This window comes from Bombyx mandarina, chromosome 07, assembly GCF_030267445.1.
Source record: "Bombyx mandarina strain Sakado chromosome 07, ASM3026744v2".
Classification (NCBI taxonomy): domain Eukaryota; kingdom Metazoa; phylum Arthropoda; class Insecta; order Lepidoptera; family Bombycidae; genus Bombyx; species Bombyx mandarina.
In genome coordinates this window covers 4770222-4783920 of record NC_143214.1, presented here as the reverse complement: position 1 = coordinate 4783920, position 13699 = coordinate 4770222, and the positions used below count along the sequence as shown (strand labels likewise).

General features: G+C 36.4%; 1 protein-coding gene across 9 annotated transcripts in view; it reads left to right on the top strand.

The window, feature by feature from the left end:
• klar (klarsicht) overlaps window positions 1-13699 on the top strand; it is a 326898-nt gene that overhangs the window by 278982 nt on the left and 34217 nt on the right. For 6 of the 9 annotated variants that reach the window (XM_089728517.1, XM_089728516.1, XM_089728515.1 and 3 more), the window contains 8 exons: window positions 5224-5394; window positions 6793-6975; window positions 7452-7629; window positions 8668-9254; window positions 10085-10228; window positions 11418-11654; window positions 12298-12533; window positions 13213-13597. In XM_089728517.1, coding sequence (XP_089584643.1) covers window positions 5224-5394; window positions 6793-6975; window positions 7452-7629; window positions 8668-9254; window positions 10085-10228; window positions 11418-11654; window positions 12298-12533; window positions 13213-13597 — 2121 coding nt within the window. The remainder of the gene's footprint in view (window positions 1-5223; window positions 5395-6792; window positions 6976-7451; window positions 7630-8667; window positions 9255-10084; window positions 10229-11417; window positions 11655-12297; window positions 12534-13212; window positions 13598-13699) is intronic. The other 3 variants (XM_089728519.1, XM_089728518.1, XM_089728520.1) reach the window with 1 other exon arrangement.

The following is a 13699-nucleotide window of genomic DNA, read 5'->3' as shown; positions in this document are numbered from 1 at the left end:
TTTTCTGTTTGCATATAGGTACTCGTATAATAATTACAATTAATGTGTTTTTCCTTTTAATTAAAATAACTATGACTATAATAAAATTTTACGCAAATCAGAACAAACTTCACGTTAACCAGCTTCAACCGGTTTTTCGAAAAGTAATTAGAATCACGTTGCGTTCAAAACTCAAGAAACTTGGAAATGTATAATTAGCCGCCCACAAAAAAATACCAAAACAAAATTAGGTGCTAAATAAACATTCATACAATTTATAGCAGATTGTATCCAATTTCTTTTTTTTTTAAATTGAAACATATGCAGATGTAATTATGCATAATGATTGGATCATGTGGCAGTGGCCATTATAAAGGTGTAATAAACCAAATGTTTTATCAATTAATTCGATTTCTGTTTACTCTTTGGGAATCTGAATAATTTATAGAAATTTTATTCAAGCATAAAATTTTATTGCAACATTAATGTTATTGACTACAAGCATCGTATACATGTACATATATCTCGGAATAAAAACCACAAATAGATGTTTTTTTTTCGGTTGACTCACGAGTCTTTTATTGTCATTATATTATTTCCAATACGTCGCCTCCACGAAAATTGTTTTTTTTCTTTTTTATCTTAGATGGATGGACGAGCTCACAGCCCACCTGGTGTTAAGTGGTTACTGGAGCCCGTAGACATCTACAACGTAAATGCGCCACCCACCTCGAGATATAAGTTCTAAGATCTCAGTATAGTTACAACGGCTACCCCACCCTTCGAACCGAAACGCATTACTGCTTCACGGCGGAAATAGGCGGGGTGGTGGTACCTACCCGTGCGGACTCCCAAGAGGTCCTACCACCAGTGATTGTATAGTAATCGTATAGTAATTGTATAGTAATCGAAACATCTGAAAGAATTTACAACAAAAGACGCGAGATTAAACCGTAAAAGTAGTTTTAATTAGGTCTACGACTCGCGTATACTGAAGGCGTATAAGACGCATAAAGTCGCATCTTCTTTCAGATCACTTGTATGCGACTGGTTGTTTTGTCTTCATCGTCATTATGTAGATTTGTCCCTGGGTGTATTTTGTTGCGTCGTGTAAAGGTTTATGTTAGTTTCAATACAACTACAGCTTAAACAATGCCTGTTAAAAAAGGGATTTGTTAAATATTAATCGTGCAGTGTGCGATATCGTTGAACGTGTAAGCGACAAACGGTTTTTGGTTTCCGATTAATAATAAAAACATTGTTTTGCATATTTTCTCGATAATAACTATGATTCGGTTGTTTTTATCAGGATTCCGTGCCCGTAAAACACGAAATTGTTTTCGACATTTAATAAGCATTCTAGAGTCGAAAACAATTGGCATTCTTTATTACATATTTGGAATCCGCTGTACAACAACATTACGAAACCTGATTAGAGTGATAAAAATCAAGTGTACATCCGCAAATAGTGTATAATTAATTAGCAAGTTCTTACATACGTTGGCAGATTTCCAAGTACATAATATATGTATTTTAGAGAACTTATATTTAAGTTACTTTTGAAGCTACTAATTAGTCAGTTTAACTTTTAAACTACATACGAGTTTATGGTGAAAAAGGATTTCAAAAACATTGAATACATTTAAGATGTCGGAAATTTTAACAGTAGCTATTTATACGGAATCTGTCAGTGTGATTGGGCTACGCTTTTACCACCGTTTTTCTAATGATTATCACGTACTAATTATAATTAACTCATTTCACTAATCACCAATAAATTCATAAATCTACCTATTCGGTAAGACTTTCTCGTTATAAAATTTCCTTCAAACACAAATCTTGTACTAAATTCCCATTTAACCATGAAATTCCAATGAGTTGTTCAGATGGTCATTAAAATAATAATGTTATCGATCACCAACGAATGTGCTTTCACTATACGGAACTCGTCAATATACATATAATACATAACTATCTCATCTATAGCTGTCATTGCGTTATTTAATTTCGTATGATGTATCAAGATCGATGTGTTTGAGAATGCAGGTATGCGAATGTAGGGTGACTATGCTTTTATGCTACGAGGAATGTATGCAATTATTTTGTAATAAAAAAATTACAGTGTCTTTCGGTTACATTGTTGTCTCGGGAATCAATGTTGACCTATGTAAGTGTAATTATTAAATATATTTTTTTCCTATCAATGCTGATAGCCTTGAGAGGCTATTTCAGCTTATTTTGACATGTAGGTGAGCTCACGGGGCTCAAACCGAAGTGTTACTAACACTGGCCCTAGCAAAAGCAGTGCTTCGCAAAATCTACCACCAGATTGGAAACGCGACCCACTAAGAAGATCCGGCGAGAAACTCAGTGGGCTGTGTCTATGAGTAAATTTACTCGTCGGGCCCTTCGTCGCAAGCGACGAGTTCGGCGAGTACGGTGACCGGTGCTTGAGGTACCTAAAAGCACCGTTATTGGATCGGGAGGATCCGTAATGATGTGTTGTAATTATAGAGTGGGATTTTATACTATAGTAGAACGAAGATATATAAAGACAGAACAGTTTTTTAATTCCACGATTATTGTACGCTCGTAGTTAGTCTCGTGCGCTAAGAAAGACTATGGGGCAATGATGTGGGTATGTGGTGAATGAAGAACTCACCTTTCAGGATTTGCACGTTTGTAGCGGTTACCGATAGCTTATGTTCTATTATGATAGAACACAAGATATTTGACAGATTCCTGAATCTCGCTAACGACAGTTTCAAGATAAGTTTATAAATATGTACATATACATACAAGCTTCGATATCCAACATCGGCCCGCCAATCTATCGATCATCTGCTATTTATATTACTTCCAAATGGTTATAAATATTTTCTAACTTTTAGACTCCTCTGAATTTTTTTAAGAATTTTATGGACAATACTATGTACTCTATAAAAATTTGAACCGAAATTAGATTCATTAATAAAAAAATCATGGTAACAGTAAATGCATATCAGTCTAGTCGTCCGCGTCCGTCCACAGGGATTATCTTTAGTAATCCTCTTGTAAAAATGAATAATTATAAAAAAATCTAATATAAAAAAAACAGACGTGCCCGCTGAGTTTCTTGCCAGTTTTTCTCAGGACGGAGGCTAGTTTTTGTGAATTGGCGGTAGTTCTTTTTGACGTTCAACAAGTACGTACTTTGATTTATGTTGAAAAAAATAATTTTTTTTTTGATTAATTGATTGATATAATAATACTTTTTTATTTATTTTCACCATTGGTCTCTGGATACATAACTCTATTTCATTTAAAGTCATCGTCGCCGATATGGTACCCGTTGTTCTCATATCGTGTGTTGCAAATATGCCGGTGATCAAATCCCGTAACAGATTTTTAACCTAATTCAAAAGAAGGACAAAGGATTCAATTCGAGCATTTTTATGTGTATTTTTATAATTCAGTCTTTCTTTCAGACTTTTTTCAAGATGAACCGTTTTTTATTATTTATTTAAAAGCTAGTGCTTCTCGTGTATTTCATTTTGTTAAATTCGATTTTATTTAAAATAGTTCTAAAGTCTAAATTACTTTCACGGTAAAGGAATAGTATCGTATAATAAGAAGAATAATCAAAGCCACAAATATATACTTTGCGTAATTACTAAGGCGTTACTAAGGCAGACTGTATTGTATGTTTGTAAGGTGGCAGGTGGTATTGTAAGGTAGGCTCTACCAGTTTGATTTGAAGCCGTCATACATGCCAGTTTGAAGGATTGGGACCGTCTTTGTACTTATACAATTGAGACGCAAATCTCGTGATTTTTCCCCCAACCTATTCGCTGGTAGCCTTAGCGGGCTATTCCAGCTATGCCCGGACGGATAGTTGAGCTAAACAGTTAAATCTGAGATAATTTGTTAACACTAGCCTTAGCAAGAGCAATGTTTAGCAGAAAGAAATGTCTCCAGTTTGAAGCCGATCTATTTGACATTTCGTCTTTATCACTAAGGGTGGGTGGGTGACGGGGATCATATTGTGACTTCTACAAGCCACCGCAAGCCACAGACAGACTTGGCTCTGGCTCCGGCGTTATTGCCTAAAGCGGTGAGCTGCACGCCTCTAACCTTCAATAGCAAAAAAATATATAAAAACGTTCGCAGTAACTAAACACGTCCGCCCTTTGTGTTCGATTTTCGAAGTTCGAAATTTTCTTTTTTTCAACTGCTTTGACAATTTGTGTCGACGGCGATTGTTGGATATAATGGTTAGATCTTCTATTGGCCTCCACAATCGATTGTGTAAAATCGATTTTTTTTGTGACAACGTGCCATAGGGTCGGCATTTCCTTTAGTTAACGTTCATTGTTACATAACGCGTTTCCTATCGTGCTCAATCGATCTTGTTTGTTGGTTGTTGTTACAAGATCCGCGTTCTTGATGACTTTCAATATTTTAAACAGATTTTTTTCATTGGATTCTTCGTGCGATCTTATCGTCATGTAAATAGCGGAATCAACACATTGCCAGTAGTGCTTTCGTTCAATTTATTTTCTGATCGAACAATAGAATAGGGAGTCCCATTTTCTAATAATGTAGTAACCACAGAACTAAGAACTTCGACTTAAGAACATTTTTTTAAGCATAAAAAAATCGCATGTTCCTCATTGATGTTACTTTATACTGTACTAAGTTCATTCGCAATACAGACATATGGTACAATTATTATTTAGTATTTTTGGGTGTAAAGAATCTGGATTCAAAATATTATAAGTACTAGTGGTCCCGCAGTAGTCGAAATTCGACTATAATTAATTGAAATTTTAAGTTATTATTATGGTTCTATTGTCAAAGACTATTTATACTTCTATAATATAATCACAAATTTCCCCAAAACTACACGCATAGATAAATAATATTAAAGACAAACAATATTAATCTATTCTCAATTTGACCACAGACATTAAACATTATCAAAAGTTTGACAATTGACAATAAACAAATAGTATAATATGAATGTGTTGTGTCAAATACATGGTAGTGTGTGTAATGTTTTTTATTGATTTAATGTATATTTTATGAATAATAATGAAATAAATAATAATGGAAGTAATGTGGGAAATTTCATACTCCTCCATCCGCGTGATTTTCGTAAAAAGGGATACAAAGTTTTTGCTTAGCGTATTAATATATAGATAAATGTTACATACATCATCGAAATACACTTACGTTCATTAAATCTATATTATTCGTTCACAGGTATTACAACGCGACGTGGAATGTCATGGACGTATAGTCAGCTCAGTGGTGCGGTTGTGCCGCGGCGGTGACGCAGCCCGCGCCCTAGAACGACGCTGGCATCTCCTGTACCTCCGAGCCATCGAGTGGCAGTGTCACCTAGAGGCCTGTCTGACCAAGATTAACACTCAGGTAATACATTACTGTACTAGTTTTCCAACGATTCAAAGTAATAAGGCCATGATTAAGTCAAAGTCTCCGCATTATACTGTATATTCTCAGACCCATCCTTCAAAACGGAATAAAGATTTATTTCGCGTCTGAAATAAGAAAAATGTCGGCACCTACTCGTGCCCATTCACTTTGCGCCCTACAACCAATACCCAATGAAAAACAATAGCAAATGAGCTGGAAGGAGCTGACTCTCTCTAACCGCATAACCCTTCACAAATTTTATCGCTTTGCTCAATTTCCGTCGAAATACACACAATAGATTAATCAGCCACCCGCGGTTGTTTGCAAACATGACCCAGGACCCCAAGTGCCGTGCAGAATTATAACATTAGGTCCCCTAGTCGTAAAACCGCGCAACGTGTTAAAGGAATTGCTTATTGAATCTAGCCCCATTTTTGTACGTTAACGTATTGATGATCAATAAATAACCATGTGTTATGTGTAAATAGAGACTATGATTAAAAGAAACAAAAGCTTATAATAAAGGTGCACGTTTAAAGGGTTTATTTTATCTTTTGCTCGTAAGTTAAACGTTGATCAAATCTCGATATCGCGATCTTTGTTTTCAAAATGTATCACTTTCTATTTATTTCCCCAAGTCCGAATCGGAATGCCGTAGAAAAGCTTTTCCTCATTCCTTCACCGGTTTTGAGATCTTCTACCCTGTAAATGTTACACAACATAACAATATTGTATCGGATTGATTTTCGTATCATGCTTTTTCCTCGACACGAAACCGGCATATTCCACAATTCCCACAAGTACTAACAACTGTGTACCATAAATTGACGTCGCGTTTATCCACACACTCCAAGACTCGGCAAGCGAAGGGTTAGGTCACGTGGCCGCACTTGTATGAATTAAATTTATTATGATTTATAAGCTTACAGGCCACATTCACTACAATAGTAAAGTTTACATTTGGATAGTTATGGAGATTCTATTTTCTATTTTACTATTAAAAATTTATATAAATAACGTCCTCCGGGATGTTTTAACTGACATTTATTGTGCCGTAAATTTAAAATGTTTTTTTGTTTGATTCGTTAATAAAATAACTTTGTGAATTAAATAGTTATGCTTAATGGTGGAGATTAAAAATATCTAGTTACTGTGACTACTTTAAACCTTAAATAATTTTTCAACAAATGTAAGCAGTTTTTTAACTACCTTCGAAGATATCACTTCTAATAGCCTGATATATTCTCCCTGGAGTTCATGATAGTAAAAATAACGGTTATTTATGAAAAACGTCATAATTATGATAAAATTACGTTACGAAAACTTCTCCCAATAATATGTTTGTGAATATATTGTTTATTATACCTGTTTACTAATAAATATGCGTCTTTACAGGGTGGAACGTCAATTGAAGCTGTAAGTGACAGTGATGACGAACCGGCCCTAAAACAACCGAGACTCAGCCGAAAAAGCTCTCCGCGGAGTCCAAGAATACCGAGAAGTCCACGTAGACAACGCACTCCGGTTAATGCTCGCTGCAGAGAAAACTCTACTGACAGTCGACAGTCAGCATCAGAGGTAAAAAAATCTCTTCGTTACTTCGTTTGTTGTCATGGCAATAACAGATTTCAAGGACCCTTGCATAAGTGGGTAGTTGCTAAGTAACAGACTTACCTGTGCGTAAAACCATTAGTTACATGATTCCCGAAAATGTGTTTATCATATCGAACAGGGAAAATAAAAACTGGGCATTTTTCCTTTTAGTTAAAGTATTATATTATTATTTGTTTATTTATATGTTACTACCATCAATAGGCATATTTATGTCGCGAAGCCATAATGCATTTCAGTTTGAAGGGCGGGAGAGCCGATATATGTACTATACAGTTTGGGAACTTCCAACTTCATGACTCGAAATGAGGGGCAATATTCATGTTCTGATGTCTGTCGGCTTCGTCAAATACTTAATACTTGATGAGTGGCTAGTACATTTATGCAATACATATAAATTGCGAAAAATCCATTTCTCTTTTGCATGTGTATATTTTTTTCAGGAGGAACAAGAATATGTACTGACGTATACGTGGAGGGGATTCGGATCTGACTGCGAATCGGAACTGATGAGGGAACAAAGCAACATGGCAGACGAGAGGAGAGTACCCGGCTCGTTTGAGGACATGGACGTAAGAACCACTGACCAGACTGTACCTGTCACTGTTGACCAACTTGACGGTAAGTCAATTTTTTTTTTATTGCTTAGATTGTTGTACGAGCTCACAGCCCACCTGATGTTAAGTGGTTACTGGAGCCCATAGACATCTACAACGTAAATGCGCCACCCACCTTGAGATATAAGTTCTAAGGCCTCAGTATAGTTACAATGGCTGCCCCACCCTTCAAACCGAAACGCATTACTGCTTCACGGCAGAAATAGGCAAGGCGATGGTACCCACCCGCCCGGACTCACAATAGGTCCTACCACCAGTAATTAATCAATTATTAAAACGTAACTCAATCCAAGACAGTGGCTCTCAATTAGTTTTGGCAGATTCAAAAATGGCTTGACCTCGTGTAATTATTTAACCCGACTATAAAAAGATCTGAACTTTAAGTCTACGGAGAGTCTTGCTCTTTGGATCTTGTCCTATGGAAATTGGTTTCATAAATAGTTTGAGATTATCCCGCTATCTTGCTGTTACCATTGCACCACCCACCATCGAAACAGAGTTCATCTTTATTACCTGTAATTGTTGCATTCATAGGCAGTGCATTTTACACAATTTTTGCCATATAAAATTCGATTTGTATCTTCTCTTACGGTATACCAGAGTTCGTTGATATTTGAAACGTCTCGTCAGCAATAGGCAGCGACTTAGCTGATTGAATAACCTTCATTTACTTGATTAGTTTTGCCGCCATTCACTAATTAAAGATCACTGTCATAACAATTTCCGTATACTTTACCAAATAAAAACGATCACATGCACAAAATTGACGGTATACTTCACTTAACGTATACTAAAGATTAATAATGATTTTAAGCATTCATGAAAAAGCGGACTACAGAGTTTCACTCGCGAAACAAATCGAAACTTGAATAATCAGTCACCTGTGAATAATTGAAACAATTTCCGTTTTCTAACAAAAGAAAACACAACTCTCCCCGCCAAGTTGTTTTGTGACGTAAAACAATTGTCGTTCTCATTGTTTAACATATCTTTCGACAAACAAACATCAGTGCAAACAGTAAAACAATTCATTATATTGCAGGCCTCGATATAAACAGCTCAGTTATTATAGAGGAGAAACTCAAAACACCACCGACAGTGATTAAACGTAAGAAACCAATAGACACGTCGAAATTCAATCAGACCGATCGAAAATCCAAACATCTAGCAATCTTCTACTTCAAACACCACGATACGGATTCTGACAGACAAGTTATTGAAACGGACGAAAAAAGCCAAGAGGAATCTTCCGAAGAAGAATGGACGTACGTTGGTGGTGCTAAAATAGCCAACGAAGACTCAACTGATTTGATGACGTCATCTGTGGAAATACAATGTGAGCTGCCAGTTGACAGTCAGAAAGACACACCGGCATCCCCGAAACTGAAACTAGAATCATCGACGCCTGATTTACTGCGAGTCGAAAATACGAGATGTAAAGACATAGAGAGATTAGTGAATCAGGCTGAAGAAATGGTGCATAAAAAGGCTATGGCAAAGAAGAAGGGAATTAGGAACTTCAAGCCACTGAGCTTGGAAACTGACGGAAAAAATGTTAGCAGGAACAAAATGTCCAGGATCAAGGAATGGCTGAATCAAAGTCCGGATGGAAAGAACGAAAACAATCAGGTAATTATTCAATGATATTATTAAGTTTATCTAATATTCGTGAAAGTAACTTGGAATGACATAATACGTTACGCAGATAAGAAGTAAAGACGATTAAGCCATTAACACTTTATATCTCTAATCGATCATGTGATAAAGTTGTATAAAAATAGCGCAGTGGATTAAAATTTTCTTTTAACATTTTAGAAATGTAGTGATATCGAACGATGAACACAATAGGTGCGAAAAAAAACATGGAAAAGTGTTAAAGTCGTCTTTTGATTTTAGGTCATGTTTACTTCCTGTCGAAAATTATACTTGCACTTTCTACATGGAGCTTTTTACAACATGTTTGATGTACCGCTTTAAAGTATTTGATTTGACTGTTATAATACTTTCCAAATACTAATTCAGAAGTTATATGAATGAAGTAGCTATATTCAAGTGTATCTATCGATCGTTAATACATGGATATATCTCACTCTAACTCATTTTAAATATTCTGTTTTCACGAGTCGTGAATATACATGATTAAAATTACTTTTACGGTTTAATCTCGCGTTTTTATTGTCATATTATTTCCGATTATCAAACACCTGGGATGAAAACTCAAAAACAAACTGCCAGACCTTAAGATATTATTAGCTCTATCTCTGCCAAATTAAATATAAAGTTAATAAATATTGTTATTGAAAACGGTACATAGTTAACACAATCGTCCGCGGCTAAAACTGAAAATTATATTTCTGACGTCAAAAATAATAATTGAAATTAATTCGTAAAATTAGTTTTAATTATCGTAAAAGTAACATTAGTAAAGTTATGCATAATTGTAATATATTGTATTTCAGAACACGGAAAGCTATGATGCGTCTGGCGAATACACGACGGAAAGCGAAGTGGACACATCACTCACATCTGAAGAACGGAACCTACACTCCTCCATGGATATGAGCACCTCCACTTGTACAGTAACGCCAACACATCATGCCAAGGTAACGTCGAGTACACAAAGACAAATAATTTATCCATATCTATCGCATTTATTAGTAAACACCTCATAAATCATAGGTATTTAGAATTAGCAAGAATGTATATTACAATAGAGGGCCTTAACGATTAAAATGATATTGTTTGTATGGATAGATTTAATTTCGTACAAATAGTTTGCCTGACTTTATCCTGTAAAGCCATAAATGAGTCGTCTATTATCAAAGGTGGCAATCTGTGCATTTGGACAAAAAAATGTTATTGATATGTCAATACAGATTGATTTGAATATAATCGTCTCTTTCAAAGAATACGGTTCAAAACCTGCATTAAATAAAGTATTAACTTAACCTGTTATTTATCTAAGATGTCGTTCAGAAGAGTTTTGTGACTGCCAATGGAATACAAAGTCAATAATTCGTTTTTCTGATTTACCAATAATTGTCCAAAAGTCACATTGCCGGCTTTGATAATAGTCGACTCAAATATAATAAAATACGTGTGTATTAAAAACATACGAACGTTTACAAATAAATATAAAATGTACCAATATTTACGCTTGTTTGTATGTCAATAGTAAAAAATAAGTTATACGAGCATATCATTTTGTATGATTTACTAACTAATACGATGTCTGTGCTTGAGAATCATTCTTTCATGAATGTCTATGATTTAAGTCACTATTGAGAGCAAATTCAAAATTCACTTCGCCACGTTGAAGTTTGTGAACATTATGTAAATAATCCATATCAGCTTCAAGCAACCCGTTCATAGCCATTATTTGTTCCTAATATTATTATGTCATATCATCTTCTCGCATTAAAGCTGTCTAATCTCAAAACTTACTAAATTTTACAGGAGAGTGTTTTAAAGGTTTTAGCATATGATATTTTTAATATTAATCATCTTTGCAACAATTATTTTTCAGTTTTTACCAGTTACATTATCTGTCTTTTAAAGTAAGATAAAATTATGTACTAATTTTGTTAATAGCAGTTAAAATATAGGTAAATTAAAAAAAAAAAATCTAAAACTAAACTACGCTCTTTTGACAGTATTTATGAGAAAAATACCGGTGATACCAAATGATTCCGCATATTAACTCAATTTCGAATATTTTTGGAAATTGTACGCTTTTAATGCGAAAAGACATTATGTACATTCGTTGTGTCTAACAAAATAAACTCGTACTAGGTTACATTAAGAAAGAAACGCGCCGGTAACAGCACTAGGCCTTGGTCCGTATCGTGTTTGTCTCAACTGAGCGGTGCGGGCGCGTCCCTAGCCGCCACGCCGACAGCGGCGGACGCGCCGAACATGACACACAACATGTCCATATCGGAATCTGCGCTAAACACGCTAGCCTCCCCGCATACAGTCACGCCTTCGAACTCTAACTCGAAATTAAGGGGCAGCTCTACAACTGTACAGGTAATAAACGCTTCCACTAACTTGCATTTTCATTGTTAATTAAAAATTCGAACAATAAAAACGATGCTTGCTTTGCAACGTTCTTCTTTATCCTACTAATATTATAAACGCGAAAGTTTGTTAGAATGTATGGATGTATATTTGTTACTCTTTCACGCAAAAACTACTGAATGGATTTTGATGAAACTTTACAATAATATAGCTTACACACCAGAATAACACATAAGCTATTATTTATAAAGATATAGCGTGACGTACCCAAAATATAACGCTAAGTGTAAAAGTAAGTAGGAAAAAATCTGCCATTTACGAGCTATTCCGGCGTGCGCCACAAAAACCATTGGAGTTACACGTGTACATAATATAATGGAAATGCTTATTTTAAAAGTGAACCGTGAATATATGAACAGGAATGATTAGATTTGTTTGTAACGTTCTTTCTTTATTGTGTCTGTTACTGTCAGGACTAGATTCAAATAAATAATCAATAATATAGTATATTACAGTACCCGAAGCGAAGGTGGGTCACTAGTCTATAATAACAGTACTTACACCAAATCAAGTCACTTTTCATGTGTAATATAGTTTTGAAACTTGACTAATTCTTTAATTATATTCATTACTTACAAAATTTAACATTCAGGGTCACGTATCAAGCACGAACACAATGACGGAAGCCTGCACGTCGTGCGTCGAAGCCAACGACAAACAGTGCTGGTTACGGCGCAAGCGTTTCAAGCTCCGCCGCCACAACGCACCGCAACATTCCAGGAGGGAGAGGCTGGTCAAGTCCCTGTCGTTCTGCGGAAGGCTCAGCCCTGAAATAGAAGATAAAAATGAAAGGAGCGCCGCCAGTGACCCGGCTACAAGAAAGAGCAGGTCGGTTGTTTATTGTTGTTTAAGGGATTTACTGGTAGTGGGACCTCTTGTGAGTCCACACGGGTAGGTACCACCACCCCGCCTGTTTCTGCCGTGTGAAGCAATAATGCGTTTCGGTTTGAAGGGTGGGGCAGCCGTTGTAACTATACTGAGACCTTAGAGCTCATATCTTATGGTAGGTGGCGGTATTTACGTTGTAGATGTCTGTGGTCTCTGGTAACCAATTAACACCAAGTTGGCTGTGATATATCCAATGAATAAAAATGTGTAATTCCAAGTAAACGGTTCCGTATTATTTACGTGTGGTTTTGGCACAGCACTGATTTTGTGCATATATAGCACTGGACGACAAGCGGATACTTATAGATGCGAGTATCATATCGTCAATACCGCCAACTTGAAGTCTCCAAGTACAAATACCAATCGTTACACAACAATAGAGCAGTCTCTCTACCATTCAAACTGGTATGCATGATTGCTTTCTGACATGTGGCGGTACTTCTACCACTACTCAGTTAAGTAATTTTTTTTCTTCTACCATGTAAGGATGAGGGGAATGTCGAAGTGTCGAGCCAAACCATATCTGCATTTCTCAAGAATAGCTCAGCAGACCGTTATGATATACAATCATAGCAACCCTAAAACATGTTCTTAAAGACATTCGTAACATCGTTCACAGGTTCGACACAACCTCAACGTCGGGCAACGACAGCGACGAGGAACTGATAAAGCAACAGCTGGCAGCGATGGCGAACCTACGCAAGAGCATCGAGAAGACCCACATATCGACACGCGAAGACGGTGCCATCCCGGAGCAGAACGAACAAAACGATCCAGAAAACACCTCCAAACCCGAATTCAAACTCGGGCCGGCCGGCGGAACGGTCCGACCGAGGTTGGCGAGGAGCTTGGAAAGGGAACGGAACTTCTTGGCGCTAAGCCTCGGCGATCCGAACCAGCTCTGGGATCTGAGTTTGGACAAAGATTCGGACGTGGACAAAAGCGTGACGGCCGGAACAGAAGAGCACAGCTCGTTCTCGGAGCAGGCCTGGGACTTTTATCAAGTGAGTCTAGGCTCTTAAGTCCTAAACTGAGTAAATGATAAAATGAATACATAATGTGAATTAAGTTTTTTTTTATTTTTATTGCTTAGATGGGTGGATCTA